This window comes from Salvelinus fontinalis, unplaced genomic scaffold (genome assembly GCF_029448725.1).
Source record: "Salvelinus fontinalis isolate EN_2023a unplaced genomic scaffold, ASM2944872v1 scaffold_0095, whole genome shotgun sequence".
NCBI classification, from domain to species: Eukaryota; Metazoa; Chordata; class Actinopteri; order Salmoniformes; family Salmonidae; genus Salvelinus; species Salvelinus fontinalis.
The window spans coordinates 311517-331219 of NW_026600304.1; the positions used below are offsets into that span (position 1 = coordinate 311517).

Sequence of the window (19703 nt, forward strand, 5' to 3'; positions counted from 1 at the left end):
GGTTAGGGGTTAGGGGTTAGTATGATCCTCACGATCTCGTGGGGTTAGGGGTTAGGGGTTAGTATGACCCTCACCATCTCGTGGGGTTAGGGGTTAGTATGACCCTCACCATCTCATGGGGTTAGGGGTTAGGGGTTAGTATGACCCTCACCATCTCGTGGGGTTAGGGGTTAGTAAGACCCTCACCATCTCGTGGGGTTAGGGGTTAGTATGATCCTCACCATCTCGTGGGGTTAGGGGTTAGTATGACCCTCACCATCTCGTGGGGTTAGGGGTTAGGGGTTAGTATGACCCTCACCATCTCGTGGGGTTAGGGGTTAGTATGACCCTCACCATCTCATGGGGTTAGGGGTTAGTACGACCCTAACCATCTCATGGGGTTAGGGGTTAGGGGTTAGTATGACCCTCACCATCTCGTGGGGTTAGGGGTTAGTATGACCCTCACCATCTCGTGGGGTTAGGGGTTAGTATGACCCTCACCATCTCGTGGGGTTAGGGGTTAGTATGACCCTCACCATCTCGTGGGGTTAGGGGTTAGTATGACCCTCACCATCTCGTGGGGTTAGGGGTTAGTATGACCCTCACCATCTCGTGGGGTTAGGGGTTAGTATCACCCTCACCATCTCGTGGGGTTAGGGGTTAGGGGTTAGTATGACCCTCACCATCTCGTGGGGTTAGGGGTTAGTATGACCCTCACCATCTCGTGGGGTTAGGGGTTAGTATGACCCCCACCATCTCGTGAGGTTAGGGGTTAGGGGTTAGTATGACCCTCACCATCTCGTGGGGTTAGGGGTTAGTATGACCCTCACCATCTCGTGGGGTTAGGGGTTAGTATGACCCCCACCATCTCGTGGGGTTAGGGGTTAGGGGTTAGTATGACCCTCACCATCTCGTGGGGTTAGGGGTTAGGGGTTAGTATGACCCTCACCATCTTGTGGGGTTAGGGGTTAGTATGACCCTCACCATCTCGTGGGGTTAGGGGTTAGTATGACCCTCACCATCTCGTGGGGTTAGGGGTTAGTATGACCCTCACCATCTCGTGGGGTTAGGGGTTAGGGGTTAGTATGACCCTCACCATCTCGTGGGGTTAGGGGTTAGGGGTTAGTATGACCCTCACCATCTCGTGGGGTTAGGGGTTAGTATGACCCTCACCATCTCGTGGGGTTAGGGGTTAGTATGACCCTCACCATCTCGTGGGGTTAGGGGTTAGTATGACCCGCACCATCTCGTGGGGTTAGGGGTTAGTATGACCCTCACCATCTCGTGGGGTTAGGGGTTAGGGGTTAGTATGACCCTCACCATCTCGTGGGGTTAGGGGTTAGTATGACCCTCACCATGTCGTGGGGTTAGGGGTTAGTATCACCCTCACCATCTCGTGGGGTTAGGGGTTAGGGGTTAGTATGACCCTCACCATCTCGTGGGGTTAGGGGTTAGTATGACCCTCACCATCTCGTGGGGTTAGGGGTTAATATGACCCTCACCATCTCGTGGGGTTAGGGGTTAGTATGACCCTCACCATCTCATGGGGTTAGGGGTTAGGGGTTAGTATGACCCTCACCATCTCGTGGGGTTAGGGGTTAGGGGTTAGTATGACCCTCACCATCTCGTGGGGTTAGGGGTTAGTAAGACCCTCACCATCTCGTGGGGTTAGGGGTTAGGGGTTAGTATGACCCTCACCATCTCGTGGGGTTAGGGGTTAGGGGTTAGTATGACCCTCACCATCTCATGGGGTTAGGGGTTAGGGGTTAGTATGACCCTCACCATCTCGTGGGGTTAGGGGTTAGTATGACCCTCACCATCTCGTGGGGTTAGGGGTTAGGGGTTAGTATGATCCTCACCATCTCGTGGGGTTAGGGGTTAGTATGACCCTCACCATCTCGTGGGGTTAGGGGTTAGGGGTTAGTATGACCCTCACCATCTCGTGGGGTTAGGGGTTAGTATGACCCTCACCATCTCATGGGGTTAGGGGTTAGTATGACCCTCACCATCTCGTGGGGTTAGGGGTTAGTATGACCCTCACCATCTCGTGGGGTTAGGGGTTAGGGGTTAGTATGACTCTCACCATCTCATGGGGTTAGGGGTTAGGGGTTAGTATGACCCTCACCATCTCGTGGGGTTAGGGGTTAGTATGACCCTCACCATCTCATGGGGTTAGGGGTTAGTATGACCCTGACCATCTCATGGGGTTAGGGGTTAGTATGACCCTCACCATCTCATGGGGTTAGGGGTTAGTATGACCCTCACCATCTCATGGGGTTAGGGGTTAGTATGACCCTCACCATCTCGTGGGGTTAGGGGTTAGTATGACCCTCACCATCTCATGGGGTTAGGGGTTAGGGGTTAGTATGACCCTCACCATCTCATGGGGTTAGGGGTTAGTATGACCCTCACCATCTCATGGGGTTAGGGGTTAGTATGACCCTCACCATCTCATGGGGTTAGGGGTTAGGGGTTAGTATGACCCTCACCATCTCATGGGGTTAGGGGTTAGGGGTTAGTATGACCCTCACCATCTCATGGGGTTAGGGGTTAGTATGACCCTCACCTTCTTATGGGGTTAGGGGTTAGTATGACCCTCACCATCTCATGGGGTAAGGGGTTAGGGGTTAGTATGACCCTCACCATCTCGTGGGGTTAGGGGTTAGGGGTTAGTATGACCCCCACCATCTCGTGGGGTTAGGGGTTAGGGGTTAGTATGACCCTCACCATCTCGTGGGGTTAGGGGTTAGGGGTTAGTATGACCCTCACCATCTCGTGGGGTTAGGGGTTAGTATGACCCTCACCATCTCGTGGGGTTAGGGGTTAGGGGTTAGTATGACCCTCACCATCTCGTGGGGTTAGGGGTTAGGGGTTAGTATGACCCTCACCATCTCGTGGGGTTAGGGGTTAGTATGACCCTCACCATCTCGTGGGGTTAGGGGTTAGGGGTTAGTATGACCCTCACCATCTCGTGGGGTTAGGGGTTAGTATGACCCTCACCATCTCGTGGGGTTAGGGGTTAGTATGACCCTCACCATCTCGTGGGGTTAGGGGTTAGTATGACCCTCACCATCTCGTGGGGTTAGGGGTTAGTATGACCCTCACCATCTCGTGGGGTTAGGGGTTAGGGGTTAGTATGACCCTCACCATCTCGTGGGGTTAGGGGTTAGGGGTTAGTATGACCCTCACCATCTCGTGGGGTTAGGGGTTAGTATGACCCTCACCATCTCGTGGGGTTAGGGGTTAGGGGTTAGTATGACCCTCACCATCTCGTGGGGTTAGGGGTTAGTATGACCCTCACCATCTCGTGGGGTTAGGGGTTAGTATGACCCTCACCATCTCGTGGGGTTAGGGGTTAGGGGTTAGTATGACCCTCACCATCTCGTGGGGTTAGGGGTTAGTATGACCCTCACCATCTCGTGGGGTTAGGGGTTAGTATGACCCTCACCATCTCGTGGGGTTAGGGGTAAGTATGACCCTCACCATCTCGTGGGGTTAGGGGTTAGTATGACCCTCACCATCTCGTGGGGTTAGGGGTTAGGGGTTAGTATGACCCTCACCATCTCGTGGGGTTAGGGGTTAGGGGTTAGTATGACCCTCACCATCTCGTGGGGTTAGGGGTTAGTATCACCCTCACCATCTCGTGGGGTTAGGGGTTAGGGGTTAGTATGACCCTCACCATCTCGTGGGGTTAGGGGTTAGGGGTTAGTATGACCCTCACCATCTCGTGGGGTTGGGGGTTAGTATGACCTTCACCATCTCGTGGGGTTAGGGGTTAATATGACCCTCACCATCTCGTGGGGTTAGGGGTTAGTATGACCCTCACCATCTCATGGGGTTAGGGGTTAGGGGTTAGTATGACCCTCACCATCTCGTGGGGTTAGGGGTTAGTATGACCCTCACCATCTCGTGGGGTTAGGGGTTAGGGGTTAGTATGACCCTCACCATCTCATGGGGTTAGGGGTTAGGGGTTAGTATGACCCTCACCATCTCATGGGGTTAGGGGTTAGTATGACCCTCACCATCTCATGGGGTTAGGGGTTAGTATGACCCTCACCATCTCATGGGGTTAGGGGTTAGGGGTTAGTATGACCCTCACCATCTCATGGGGTTAGGGGTTAGTATGACCCTCACCATCTCATGGGGTTAGGGGTTAGTATGACCCTCACCATCTCATGGGGTTAGGGGTTAGTATGACCCTCACCATCTCATGGGGTTAGGGGTTAGTATGACCCTCACCATCTCGTGGGGTTAGGGGTTAGTATGACCCTCACCATCTCGTGGGGTTAGGGGTTAGTATGACCCTCACCATCTCAAGGGTTAGTACGACCCTCACCATCTCGTGGGGTTAGGGGTTAGTATGACCCTCACCATCTCGTGGGGTTAGGGGTTAGGGGTTAGTATGACCCTCACCATCTCGTGGGGTTAGGGGTTAGTACGACCCTCACCATCTCGTGGGGTTAGGGGTTAGTATGACCCTCACCATCTCGTGGGGTTAGGGGTTAGGGGTTAGTATGACCCTCACCATCTCGTGGGGTTAGGGGTTAGTATGACCCTCACCATCTCGTGGGGTTAGGGGTTAGGGGTTAGTATGACCCTCACCATCTCGTGGGGTTAGGGGTTAGTATGACCCTCACCATCTCGTGGGGTTAGGGGTTAGGGGTTAGTATGACCCTCACCATCTCGTGGGGTTAGGGGTTAGGGGTGATGACCCTCACCATCTCGTGGGGTTAGGGGTTAGGGGTTAGTATGACCCTCACCATCTCGTGGGGTTAGGGGTTAGGGGTTAGTATGACCCCCACCATCTCGTGGGGTTAGGGGTTAGGGGTTAGTATGACCCTCACCATCTCGTGGGGTTAGGGGTTAGGGGTTAGTATGACCCTCACCATCTCGTGGGGTTAGGGGTTAGTATGACCCTCACCATCTCGTGGGGTTAGGGGTTAGTATGACCCTCACCATCTCGTGGGGTTAGGGGTTAGGGGTTAGTATGACCCTCACCATCTCGTGGGGTTAGGGGTTAGGGGTTAGTATGACCCTCACCATCTCGTGGGGTTAGGGGTTAGTATGACCCTCACCATCTCGTGGGGTTAGGGGTTAGGGGTTAGTATGACCCTCACCATCTCGTGGGGTTAGGGGTTAGTATGATCCTCACCATCTCGTGGGGTTAGGGGTTAATATGACCCTCACCATCTCGTGGGGTTAGGGGTTAGTATGACCCTCACCATCTCGTGGGGTTAGGGGTTAGTATGACCCTCACCATCTCGTGGGGTTAGGGGTTAGGGGTTAGTATGACCCTCACCATCTCGTGGGGTTAGGGGTTAGTATGACCCTCACCATCTCGTGGGGTTAGGGGTTAGTATGACCCTCACCATCTCGTGGGGTTAGGGGTTAGTATGACCCTCACCATCTCATGGGGTTAGGGGTTAGTATGACCCTCACCATCTCGTGGGGTTAGGGGTTAGTATGACCCTCACCATCTCGTGGGGTTAGGGGTTAGGGGTTAGTATGACCCTCACCATCTCGTGGGGTTAGGGGTTAGTATGACCCTCACCATCTCGTGGGGTTAGGGGTTAGTATGACCCTCACCATCTCATGGGGTTAGGGGTTAGTATGACCCTCACCATCTCGTGGGGTTAGGGGTTAGGGGTTAGTATGACCCTCACCATCTCGTGGGGTTAGGGGTTAGGGGTTAGTATGACCCTCACCATCTCGTGGAGGTTAGGGGTTAGGGGTTAGTATGACCCTCACCATCTCGTGGGGTTAGGGGTTAGTATGACCCTCACCATCTCGTGGGGTTAGGGGTTAGTATGACCCTCACCATCTCGTGGGGTTAGGGGTTAGGGGTTAGTATGACCCTCACCATCTCGTGGGGTTAGGGGTTAGGGGTTAGTATGACCCTCACCATCTCGTGGGGTTAGGGGTTAGTATGACCCTCACCATCTCGTGGGGTTAGGGGTTAGGGGTTAGTATGACCCTCACATCTCGTGGGGTTAGGGGTTAGTATGACCCTCACCATCTCGTGGGGTTAGGGGTTAATATGACCCTCACCATCTCGTGGGGTTAGGGGTTAGTATGACCCTCACCATCTCATGGGGTTAGGGGTTAGGGGTTAGTATGACCCTCACCATCTCGTGGGGTTAGGGGTTAGTATGACCCTCACCATCTCGTGGGGTTAGGGGTTAGTATGACCCTCACCATCTCATGGGGTTAGGGGTTAGTATGACCCTCACCATCTCGTGGGGTTAGGGGTTAGTATGACCCTCACCATCTCGTGGGGTTAGGGGTTAGGGGTTAGTATGACCCTCACCATCTCGTGGGGTTAGGGGTTAGTATGACCCTCACCATCTCATGGGGTTAGGGGTTAGTATGACCCTCACCATCTCGTGGGGTTAGGGGTTAGGGGTTAGTATGACCCTCACCATCTCATGGGGTTAGGGGTTAGTATGACCCTCACCATCTCGTGGGGTTAGGGGCTAGTATGACCCTCACCATCTCGTGGGGTTAGGGGTTAGTACGACCCTCACCATCTCGTGGGGTTAGGGGTTAATTTGACCCTCACCATCTCGTGGGGTTAGGGGTTAGGGCTTAGTACGACTCTCACCATCTCGTGGGGTTAGGGGTTAGTATGACCCTCACCATCTCGTGGGGTTAGGGGTTAGGGGTTAGGGGTTAGTACGACCCTCACCATCTCGTGGGTAGTAGACAGTAGTCGACAGGCTGTAGGGTCCATCTCCTTTGGAGTTAAACGTCTTCACCTTCACTTGGAACTCCCTGACCTGGAAGTCGTTGGACTTGACCCTGAAAGAGGCGTCTCGATGGACGTAGCGTCGTGTCTCTGGGTCTGATATGGTCTCATACCACCAGTCAACCTCATCATGAGGCTTGAAGGCCACAACGTAGCCAAACTTCTTCCCGTAGAAGTACTGCGGCTGTACGGGCTACGGATGGAAGATGACAGAGGACGATCACATCCTTGTTATTTACCTCATCCTCAAGACCCACAACACACCAAAATGACCAACATTTTGATTCAAAGCTGCTCAAAGAAAACCACATTAGTAACTTTAAGTAGATACCATAGATTTTGTATGAAACATTATGGCAAAATACAGGTGGGTGTATTTAGACAAAAAGCACATTGCACATCAGAACAGAAACTAAAACAAGAGATGTACTAAAACAAATAAAAAATAATTGATTAATTGGATCAGGTGGGTTGGTTACTAACTGGAGCAAAAGCCTGCGTTGTGTAGTGCTGCACAACCAGGACTGAAGAACACTGGATCAGAACATGGTTAGAAGGGTTGAAATGTGTCAGAGGGAAGAGAGAAACTCAGACACCTACTGTCCATGTGATGACCAACTCTCCATCTTTACCCCCGTAGCCTCCAACGCTGGTCGGGGCCACCACAGGCACTAAGAGACACAGTGGAGTGTGTTTCCAACAGGTGTTATTAGACACTCACACACAAACGCACACATTTCTTTGCAACAACAACATGTTAGTGCCCCAGGCTGGTCCCTACCTGCGTCCCAGGTTTTGATCTTCATTGAAGGGATGCTGGCCTCCCCGTCGCCAAACTCATTAGTAGCATAGACCCTAAACTCATACTCCATCCAGGGGTACAGGTCCACAACATCAGCCATCACTGACATGCCATCCAGGGCTGTAGGGGCTGAGAGAGAGAGAGAGAGAGAAAGACAGAGAGCGAGAGAAAGACAGAGAGCGAGAGGGGGAAGGAAAGGAGGGATAGAGAGAGAGAAAGGGAGGTAGGGGGGCACGGGAAAGATAAATAAAGAGAGAGAGAGAGAGAGAGAGAGAGAGAGAGAGAGAGAGAGAGAACGAGAGAACGAGAGAGAGAGTTGTATGTTCAGCATTAAATGCTACTGTTTTCATGTTGTTGCTGTCAGAGGTAGAGTAATTCCGCCCTCTGGTGGTAGACTCCTGTACTTACAGGTGGATGCGTCCCTCCAGTCCACTTCAGTTAGGGCATAGAAGTCTCTGGTCTGGATGGTGTACCCAAGGATGGGGCTGCCATGGTCGGCCCCTCGGTTCCACACCAACTTCACCGAGGTGTCCCTGATCTCCTCAACCCTCACCCCACCGGGAGGAGCAGGAAGACCTTTGACCTTGAGGTCTGCTGACGCGGTGACGTTGTCCACGACAGTCTGGGCTGTACAGGTGTAGCGTCCCTCGTGTCTTAACTGGACATTCATTATCTTCAGCTCTCCACTGTCCTCACGATCCTGGATGGACAGAGAGACAGGGTTCAACACTTCACACATTGGCATATCACCTGAGAAACAGGTGAATTTCAGTGTACTTCCTGAATATACTGAACTGATATGGAATTGAGCCCAACCCTGCTGGTTTGTGCTAATCCCTCCTACCATGATGCGCTCATAGTGCTTCCACTCTAGGTAGAAGTCGATGACCCTGAAATCCAGAGACCAGATGAAGGTGATGTCCAGACTGGGGTCAAAGGAGGCCTGGCACTGCAGATGCACCTCCTCTCCTACCATCACCTGAGTGTCCTCTGGGGCTACTGTGATCTGTGTCGCCTCTGTGTCACACACACATACACACAAACACACACAGACACACACACACACAGTAGAGAAGACTGTTGACTCACACTGTGCAACATTAGGCTGGCGGTACACAGACCCATCTTTAAAGGACAGTACTCATGTCCATACAGAACGGAATGGGATCAAAGAATGAGACCAACCGATGGTTGACTGTCCCCAACGTACCCAATAACTACACATGAACATTCAAGGTAGATCAATACTAGGGCACATTTTAGACAGCTGTGTCAAGCTGGATGGAGAGTACTACCTGTGATGGTGAGAGTCCCCGTGCTGTTGGCCTTCCCTCTGTCATTCTCAGCTAAGCAGGTGTACATGCCCTCATCATTCCTGGTGGCGTTCAGGATCTCCAGACTCCCATCAAACATTATGGAGATACTATGGAGGGAAGGAAACATGCCATTCACAACCATACAGTATTGGATTTCTTTCAAAGGTTTGACAAGATTCTCCTACAGTTGCTGGGATGAATAACAAACTCAGATGTCAATCAATCAATCAACCAATCAACCAATCAATCAACCAACCAACCAACCAATAAACCAACCAATCAACCAACCAACCAACCAATCAATCAATAAACCAACCAATCAATCAACCAACCAACCAACCAACCAATCAATAAACCAACCAACCAATCAATCAATAAATCAATCAATAAACCAACCAACCAACCAACCAATCAATCAACCAAGCAATCCATCAATAAACCAATCAACCTACCAACCAATCAATCAATAAACCAACCAACCAACCAACCAACCAATCCATCAATCAATAAACCAATCAATCCAACAATAAACCAATCAACCTACCAACCAATCAATCAATAAACCAATCAACCAACCAACCAATCAATCAATCCATCAATCAATAAACCAATCAATCAATCCATCAATAAACCAACCAACCAACCAATCAATAAACCAACCAACCAATCAATCAATCAATAAACCAACCAACCAACCAACCAATCAATCAATAAACCAATCAACCAACCAACCAACCAATCAAACATTTGTATTTGTAGTGCTTTTACGTTTAAAAAAAAATCCCACCAAGATGTCCTTATTTACCGTGAGTTGTTGAAGAGCACTTCTTTTCCCTTGGTCCAGGTGAACCTGGGTCTGGGGGCAGCTCTGGGTTTACACGCTATGACCACACGGCCGTTGTTAGCTCCTAGAAGATACTTCTTCACTGGGTTCAACTCAAACGTCGGGGCACAAGCTGGGATGGGGCAGAGAAGTGGTTGGATGTAATTATCTATCAATGAAGACTGTGTGTATAACTGACAACTTTGTTGTTGCTATAGTTGATGACTATGTCGTTTTTTATATTCCCAGAATCAAAACTAGAAACACGGCGGTGGGGGTGTGCTCGTTAATGATACATATTGGTTTTCAAAGACAAACCAATGAGGTGCAGTTCAGGGCACAGACTAACCAATCACATGTAGTTTGGGTTACGGACTAACCAATCACACGTAGTTTGTGTTACGGACTAACCAATCACATAGTTTGTGTTTACGGACTAACCAATCACATGTAGTTTGGTAGTTACGGACTAACCAATCACACGTAGTTTGTGTTACGGACTAACCAACCACACGTAGTTTGTGTTACGGATTAACCAATCACACGTAGTTTGTGTTACGGACTAACCAATCACACGTAGTTTGTGTTATACACTCACCAATGACACGTAGTTTGTGTTAGGGATTAACCAATCACACGTAGTTTGTGTTACGGATTAACCAATCACACGTAGTTTGTGTTACGGACTAACCAATCACACGTAGTTTGTGTTATACACTCACCAATGACACGTAGTTTGTGTTACGGATTAACCAATCACACGTAGTTTGTGTTACGGATTAACCAATCACACGTAGTTTGTGTTAAACACTTACCAATGACACGTAGCTCAGCGCTGGCGTAGATGATACCCCAGTAGTTCTCAGCGATACACTGGTACATCCCAGAGTCTTCAAACGTCAGACTGGAGAACTTCAGCTCACCTTTACCATACTGGGAAAGAATTAGTACTAGATAAGATGGTGCCAATCTTTCCTAATGAATTAGTACTAGATAAGATGGTGCCGATCTGTACTATTGAATTAGTACTAGATAAGATGGTGCCAATCTGTCCTATTGAATTAGTACTAGATAAGATGGTGCCAATCATTCCTATTGAATTAGTACTAGATAAGATGGTGCCCATCATTCCTATTGAATTAGTACTAGATAAGATGGTGCCGATCTGTCCTATTGAATTAGTACTAGATAAGATGGTGCCCATCATTCCTATTGAATTAGTACTAGATAAGATGGTGCCCATCATTCCTATTGAATTAGTACTAGATAAGATGGTGCCGATCTGTCCTATTGAATTAGTACTAGATAAGATGGTGCCCATCATTCCTATTGAATTAGTACTAGATAAGATGGTGCCCATCATTCCTATTGAATTAGTACTAGATAAGATGGTGCCCATCTGTCCTATTGAATTAGTACTAGATAAGATGGTGCCGATCTGTCCTATTGAATTAGTACTAGATAAGATGGTGCCCATCATTCCTATTGAATTAGTACTAGATAAGATGGTGCCCATCATTCCTATTGAATTAGTACTAGATAAGATGGTGCCCATCATTCCTATTGAATTAGTACTAGATAAGATGGTGCCCATCATTCCTATTGAATTAGTACTAGATAAGATGGTGCCCATCATTCCTATTGAATTAGTACTAGATAAGATGGTGCCGATCTGTCCTATTGAATTAGTACTAGATAAGATGGTGCCGATCTGTCCTATTGAATTAGTACTAGATAAGATGGTGCCCATCATTCCTATTGAATTAGTACTAGATAAGATGGTGCCCATCATTCCTATTGAATTAGTACTAGATAAGATGGTGCCCATCATTCCTATTGAATTAGTACTAGATAAGATGGTGCCCATCATTCCTATTGAATTAGTACTAGATAAGATGGTGCCCATCATTCCTATTGAATCAGTACTAGATAAGATGGTGCCCATCATTCCTATTGAATTAGTACTAGATAAGATGGTGCCCATCATTCCTATTGAATTAGTACTAGATAAGATGGTGCCGATCTGTCCTATTGAATTAGTACTAGATAAGATGGTGCCGATCTGTCCTATTGAATTAGTACTAGATAAGATGGTGCCCATCATTCCTATTGAATTAGTACTAGATAAGATGGTGCCCATCTGTCCTATTGAATTGAGATCAAGTCCAGCTTATTTCACTATCCTTATACAGTGGATCTACACAACAGATGTACATTAATTGTGTTAGGTGTTAATTAAAACACCTACCACAAAAGCATGCCAGCAGAGACCCATAGACTTCCAGTCATTGCGCTAACGCTAGTTAGCATTGGCTCGCAAAACTACCTCTAACTTCCTTCATACTGGACACAAAGACATACAAATGGTATCCACAAATTCATCTGTCTCTGGGGAAGTAGATACATGCATCCCTTTAAGAATGTTGTGATCATCTGTCCAACAGGAAGTATCCCTTTAAAGAATGACAGCCAGCAGGGAGAGGACGGGCATCTTTACCGAGTATCCATCCTTGAGCCATCGGATGTATGGGACAGGCTTCCCGTTAGCCACACAGGACATGGTGTGTTCTGACCCTATGTCCTTCTGGGTGTTGTTGATGGTCACAGCCCACTCAGGAGCAGCTGTCAATCAAAACATCATTTAAAATGTTGAAACACATACACACTACAATGAAACCATGTATATGTTTTGGTTTACTGTAAATCATATCTTAGTGTTAGTGGTACTAACGTTGTAATGTAAAGTGTTAGAAGCAAGTGCTGCGTACTGTATATCAGATCTGTTATTGTAACACTGCAGAGATGGAGTTTGGTATCTTACCCTCTACATAGAGCCACGCCTGATGCCAGTCTGTTATTGTAACACTGCAGAGATGGAGTTTGGTATCTTACCCTCTACATAGAGCCACGCCTGATGCCAGTCTGTTAATGTAACACTGCAGAGATGGAGTTTGGTATCTTACCCTCTACATAGAGCCACGCCTGATGCCAGTCTGTTAATGTAACACTGCAGAGATGGAGTTTGGTATCTTACCCTCTACATAGAGCCACGCCTGATGCCAGTCTGTTATTGTAACACTGCAGAGATGGAGTTTGGTATCTTACCCTCTACATAGAGCCACGCCTGATGCCAGTCTGTTATTGTAACACTGCAGAGATGGAGTTTGGTATCTTACCCTCTACATAGAGCCACGCCTGATGCCAGTCTGTTAATGTAACACTGCAGAGATGGAGTTTGGTATCTTACCCTCTACATAGAGCCACGCCTGATGCCAGTCCTGCCACTTCTGGTTGATGGCCTCACACTCGTACCCTGCTGAGTCTTCATACTGGACGTTGTAGAGGTGGAGCAGAGCTCCAGACATGCTGACCTGAGCGCTAGCAGGCAGGTCGGTAGCACCTATCTTCCTCCAGACGATATGAGGGGCCGGACTGGACGCAAAGACAACAAGAGAAGAAGAAACTAACTCAGCACGGCTATGTCCCAAATGGTAGGCCTTGTGTCTTTATGAAGGCTTAATGAATCCTCCATAAGCCCTTTATAAGGCATACGTAACTGTTTCACAAAATATGTATAAGCAAATGGATGCCATATTCTCTAGTTACAGTGATACAAATGAACAAAAGTCCCCAAAGTCTTGGTGTTTGTTTCACCAGTAGCTAAATATCTGTCATTTCCATATTCTGACTCACTTTCCCAGAGCGAAGCACTCCAGTGTGACGTTGTAGTTGAGCATAGCTGTGGTGTCAGGGAACTTCACCACGAGGTCGGCCTTGTACCTCTTCTCTGGGGCTGTGGGGACGAAAGGGTCATAGGTCACCACTATGGAGTTGCCCAAAAGACATTGATGTAAGGTTACTTTTTGTGTTTTTTTCCCAGCCTAATGTCTAGGGATAGATTTCGCAGAGTGTAACATGATCCCAGATCTGTGGCTAAGATGCACCTCTACCTAGACACTGATTTAAGGTCAGTTTTGTGTCTTTCCATCTAAAGAAACATCTTAGATTTTGGGGAGGGTTGAAGCTGATCCTAGATCTGAGCCTAGGCGTAACATCTACCCGGAGCTGAAGACAAAGCAAAGACAATGGTCAAAAGTAGTGTACTATATAGGTAACACAGCTATAAACTAGTGTACTATATACTGTAGGTAACACAGCTATAAACTAGTGTACTATATAGGTAACACAGCTATAAACTAGTGTACTATATACTGTAGGTAACACAGCTATAAACTAGTGCACTATATAGGTAACACAGCTATAAACTAGTGTACTATATACTGTAGGTAACACAGCTATAAACTAGTGCACTATATAGGTAACACAGCTATAAACTAGTGTACTACATAGGTAACACAGCTATAAACTAGTGTATTATATACTGTAGGTAACACAGCTATAAACTAGTGTACAATATAGGTAACACAGCTATAAACTAGTGTACTATATAGGTATCACAGCTATAGGCTAGTGTACTATATACTGTAGGTAACACAGCTATAAACTAATGTGCTATATACTGTAGGTAACACAGCTATAAACTAGTGTACTATATAGGTAACACAGCTATAAACTAGTGTACTATATAGGTAACACAGCTATAAACTAGTGTACTATATAGGTAACACAGCTATAAACTAGTGTACTATATAGGTAACAAAGCAATAAACTAGTGTACTATATAGGTATCACAGCTATAGGCTAGTGTACTATATACTGTAGGTAACACAACTATAAACTAGTGTACTATATACTGTAGGTAACAGAGCTATAAACTAGTGTACTATATAGGTAACACAGCTATAAACTAGTGTACTATATACTGTAGGAAACACAGCTATAAACTAGTGTACTATATAGGTAACACAGCTATAAACTAGTGTACTATATAGGTAACACAGTTATAAACTAGTGTACTATATACTGTAGGTAACACAGCTATAAACTAGTGTACTATATAGGTAACACAGCTATAAACTAGTGTACTATATAGGTAACACAGCTATAAACTAGTGTACTATATAGGTAACACAGCTATAAACTAGTGTACTATATAGGTAACACAGTTATAAACTAGTGTACTATATACTGTAGGTAACACAGCTATAAACTAGTGTACTATATAGGTAACACAGCTATAAACTAGTGCACTATATACTGTAGGTAACACAGCTATAAACTAGTGTACTATATACTGTAGGTAACACAGGTATAAACTAGTGTACTATATACTGTAGGTAGCACAGCTATAAACTAGTGTACTATATAGGTAACACAGCTATAAACTAGTGTACTATATAGGTAACACAGCTATAAACTAGTGTACTATATAGGTAACACAGCTATAAACTAGTGTACTATATAGGTAACACGGCTATAGGCTAGTGTACTATATACTGTAGGTAACACAGCTATAAACTAGTGTACTATGTAGGTAATACAGCTATAAACTAGTGCACTATATAGGTAACAAAGCAATAAACTAGTGTACTACATAGGTAACACAGCTATAAACTAGTGTACTATATACTGTAGGTAACACAGCTATAAACTAGTGTACTATATAGGTAACACAGCTATAAACTAGTGTACTATATAGGTAACACAGCAATAAACTAGTGTACTATACACTGTAGGTAACACAGCTATAAACTAGTGTCCTACATAGGTAACACAGCTATAAACTAGTGTACTATATAGGTAACACAGCTATAAACTAGTGTACTATACACTGTAGGTAACACAGCTATAAACTAGTGTCCTACATAGGTAACACAGCTATAAACTAGTGTACTGTATAGGTAACACAGCTATAAACTAGTGTACTATATACTGTAGGTAACACAGCTATAAACTAGTGTACTATATAGGTAACACAGCTATAGGCTAGTGTACTATATACTATAGGTAACACGGCTATAAACTAGTGTACTATATACTGTACGTAACACAGCTATAAATTAGCGTACTATATAGGTAACACAGTCATGAACTAGTGCACTATATAGGTAACACAGCTATAAACTAGTATACTATATAGGTAACACAGCTATAAACTAGTGCACTATATAGGTAACACAGCTATAAACTAGTGTACTATATAGGTAACACAGCTATAAACTAGTGTACTATATAGGTAACACAGCTATAAACTAGTGTACTATATACTGTAGGTAACACAGCTATAAACTAGTGTACTATATAGGTAACACAGCTATAAACTAGTGTACTATATAGGTAACACAGGTATAAACTAGTGTACTATATAATGTAGGTAACACAGCTATAAACTAGTGTACTATATAGGTATCACAGCTACAGGCTACTCACTCTCTTCTGTAGATATAAGAGTGATATACTTGGAGTAGACTCCCTTGCCAATCTGTGGGTTGAACACATAGCAGGAGTAGTTCCCTGCGTCTGACGCCTCCACCTTGGAGATGTACAAATTCCCGGTGCTCTGAGAGACGAAGCGACGCTTATCCGGGTGGAGGAAGACCGGAAACTCGTTGTATATCCAACGGAACGTCACCTCAGCTGGGATACAGGAGAAGAACACAAAACACAACTAGTAAGAACGTGGTGGTCGGTTTCACCTGAATCACCTCTGAGTCTCCAGGGGGGTTTAGTTTGTGTCCTGTGTAACTCTGAGGTACTGTCAACAACGGTGTTCTGAACAGCTTTCATGAAGTTCTATGACTCAGCACTGAATATGACTCAGCACTGAATATGACTCAGCACTGAATATGACTCAGCACTGAATAGATTACAAGTCAGAATGTTTACATGTGAGTCCTTTAGCAGACGCTATTATCCAGAGCCACTTGAAGATAGTGCATTGATCTTAAAGGCCCAATGTAGCCATTTTTCTTTCACTATCAAATCAATTCTGGATGACAATTAAGTACGTTACTGCGATTGTTTTCAATTAAAATATTTTTTAGCCAAGAGCAATTTCTCAAGCAATACTTTTTCTAGGACTGTCTGGGAGTGGTCTGAGTGGGGAGGTGAAAACTGAGAATGTGCTGTGATTGGCAGAACATGTCACAGTATTATTCCAACCTCATAGTCTGGAAATATGTATAAAACACATAAAAATCATGTTTTTGAATGCACTGGGCCTTTAAGATAGCTAGGTGGGTCAACCACATACTACAGTCATAGTAAGTACATTTTTCTTCAATAGAGTAGCTATCAGCAGAGTCAGAGCTAGTAGGAAAAGACAAGTATGACTGTTAATTTGAGTGATCATGTGTATTCTAGTAAGTCTGAGGTACTAACTTGGCCATCATGTGTATTCTAGTAAGTCTGAGGTACTAACTTGGCCATCATGTGTATTTTAGTAAGTCTGAGGTACTAACTTGGCCATCATGTGTATTCTAGTAAGTCTGAGGTACTAACTTGGCCATCATGTGTATTCTAGTAAGTCTGAGGTACTAACTTGGCCATCATGTGTATTCTAGTAAGTCTGAGGTACTAACTTGGCCATCGTGTGTATTCTAGTAAGTCTGAGGTACTAACTTGGCCATCGTGTGTATTCTAGTAAGTCTGAGGTACTAACTTGGCCATCATGTGTATTCTAGTAAGTCTGAGGTACTAACTTGGCCATCATGTGTATTTTAGTAAGTCTGAGGTACTAACTTGGCCATCATGTGTATTCTAGTAAGTCTGAGGTACTAACTTGGCCATCATGTGTATTCTAGTAAGTCTGAGGTACTAACTTGGCCATCATGTGTATTCTAGTAAGTCTGAGGTACTAACTTGGCCATCATGTGTATTCTAGTAAGTCTGAGGTACTAACTTGGCCATCATGTGTATTCTAGTAAGTCTGGGGTACTAACTTGGCCATCATGTGTATTCTAGTAAGTCTGAGGTACTAACTTGGCCATCATGTGTATTGTAGTAAGTCTGAGGTACTAACTTGGCCATCATGTGTATTCTAGTAAGTATGAGGTACTAACTTGGCCATCATGTGTATTCTAGTAAGTATGAGGTACTAACTTGGCCATCATGTGTATTCTAGTAAGTCTGAGGTACTAACTTGGCCATCGTGTGTATTCTAGTAAGTATGAGGTACTAACTTGGCCATCATGTGTATTCTAGTAAGTCTGAGGTACTAACTTGGCCATCGCTTGGGAGGAGCACAGAGCAGCACGGCCCCCTGGCCCTCCTTCACGGTCACAGGGTCTCTCTCTTCATCTGGGAACTCCTCCAGGTCTGGAGATAGAGAAAGATAACGCCATGGTCAGTTTAACTCTAGCATATAGTTACGATTCCAGGTGTCCACAGACAACACAGATGTTTACCACAGACAGAAGCAATGACTTAGAGACTACACACACGACATGATACTTCCTGTGTTAGTTAGTCAATTCAGTTTCAGAAACCATGGGGATGTGAATAAGCAAATCTACTGTGAGAGAGAAATAGAACCTGTTGACCAGAGTCAACCAGTTTCACTCACATCCAGTACTAGTCTCTCTCAACATGAAATTCGGTCATGGCTCGCGACAATACTCACATCCAAACTTGACCTTGGCCTCCTTGCTGATGACGGTGCCGTACACGTTCTTGGCGACACAGACGTAGGTCCCGGCATGTTTCTTCTCTTCAGGGTTGTTTATGATGAGGTTCCCTCCCACCAGACTGTAGTGTTCATTAGGCAGCTCCATCAGCTTGATCTCCCAGTTATCACGCCTCCATCTGGGGGGGAAATGTGGATCTCCCTTTTTACCCATAAATTGCTGTTTGTTGTATAAATTGGAATGAGTCATTCCTCTCCATGTCCTCTGAAAGTTGTACGACTCGAGAACCAATCAAAGTCCTTCAAAACACCTTGTGAATGTCTGTGACTACATGGCAGTAGATCTTTAAAATGTTAACTTTAGTTTTCCAATGATATGTGATGTAATGTGTGTTACCTGAATGTATTGTACACATAGGTATTGTTTGGGTGTGTTTGTGTGCATCCGTTCAGGCGTGCGTGCGTGTGTGTGTGTGTGTGTGTGGTTACCTGTATGTGTGTGTGGTTACCTGTATGTGGGTGCAGGGTTACCTGTATGTGGGTGCAGGGTTACCTGTATGTGGGTGCAGGGTTACCTGTATGTGGGTGCAGGGTTACCTGTATGTGGGTGCAGGGTTACCTGTATGTGGGTGCAGGGTTACCTGTATGTGGGTGCAGGGTTACCTGTATGTGGGTGCAGGGTTACCTGTATGTGGGTGCAGGGTTACCTGTATGTGGGTGCAGGGTTACCTGTATGTAGGTGCAGGGTTACCTGTATGTGGGTGCAGGGTTACCTGTATGTGGGTGCAGGGTTACCTGTATGTGGGTGCAGGGTTACCTGTATGTGGGTGCAGGGTTACCTGTATGTGGGTGCAGGGTTACCTGTATGTGGGTGCAGGGTTACCTGTATGTGGGTGCAGGGTTACCTGTATGTGGGTGCAGGGTTACCTGTATGTGGGTGCAGGGTTACCTGTATGTGGGTGCAGGGTTACCTGTATGTGGGTGCAGGGTTACCTGTATGTGGGTGCAGGGTTACCTGTATGTGGGTGCAGGGTTACCTGTATGTGGGTGCAGGGTTACCTGTATGTGGGTGCAGGGTTACCTGTATGTGGGTGCAGGGTTACCTGTATGTGGGTGCAGGGTTACCTGTATGTGGGTGCAGGGTTACCTGTATGTGGGTGCAGGGTTACCTGTATGTGGGTGCAGGGTTACCTGTATGTGGGTGCAGGGTTACCTGTATGTGGGTGCAGGGTTACCTGTATGTGGGTGCAGGGTTGGCCCGTGCTCTACAGTTCATGGAGATATATCGGTCAGGTGACTCCTTTGTGTAGACGATATCCAGAGGCTCCTCTTCAAATATTGGACCGTAGCCAGTAGCGTCATCTGACAGGGCACAACGTCACAGTGATGTTACAACAACGTTACAGCAACATTACGTCACTATAACTTTAATGACTGTGATTGGTGGATAAACACACATGAAGCCAGACCCATTTGACTGTGATTGGTGGATAAACACACATGAAGCCAGACCC

The 19703-nt window shown here is 46.1% G+C and overlaps 1 protein-coding gene across 1 annotated transcript in view; it reads right to left on the reverse strand.

Moving 5' to 3' along the window:
* LOC129843046 (contactin-1-like) overlaps nucleotides 1–19703 on the reverse strand; it is a 52973-nt gene that overhangs the window by 25337 nt on the left and 7933 nt on the right. Inside the window, exons 4-18 of the mRNA XM_055911773.1 lie at nucleotides 19425–19551; nucleotides 18187–18368; nucleotides 17787–17882; nucleotides 15996–16202; nucleotides 13359–13458; nucleotides 12913–13097; nucleotides 12163–12287; nucleotides 10481–10598; nucleotides 9648–9798; nucleotides 8822–8949; nucleotides 8371–8543; nucleotides 7935–8226; nucleotides 7506–7655; nucleotides 7325–7395; nucleotides 6665–6917 (exon numbers count right to left, since the gene is read on the reverse strand). Coding sequence (XP_055767748.1) covers nucleotides 6665–6917; nucleotides 7325–7395; nucleotides 7506–7655; nucleotides 7935–8226; nucleotides 8371–8543; nucleotides 8822–8949; nucleotides 9648–9798; nucleotides 10481–10598; nucleotides 12163–12287; nucleotides 12913–13097; nucleotides 13359–13458; nucleotides 15996–16202; nucleotides 17787–17882; nucleotides 18187–18368; nucleotides 19425–19551 — 2358 coding nt within the window. The remainder of the gene's footprint in view (nucleotides 1–6664; nucleotides 6918–7324; nucleotides 7396–7505; nucleotides 7656–7934; nucleotides 8227–8370; nucleotides 8544–8821; nucleotides 8950–9647; nucleotides 9799–10480; nucleotides 10599–12162; nucleotides 12288–12912; nucleotides 13098–13358; nucleotides 13459–15995; nucleotides 16203–17786; nucleotides 17883–18186; nucleotides 18369–19424; nucleotides 19552–19703) is intronic.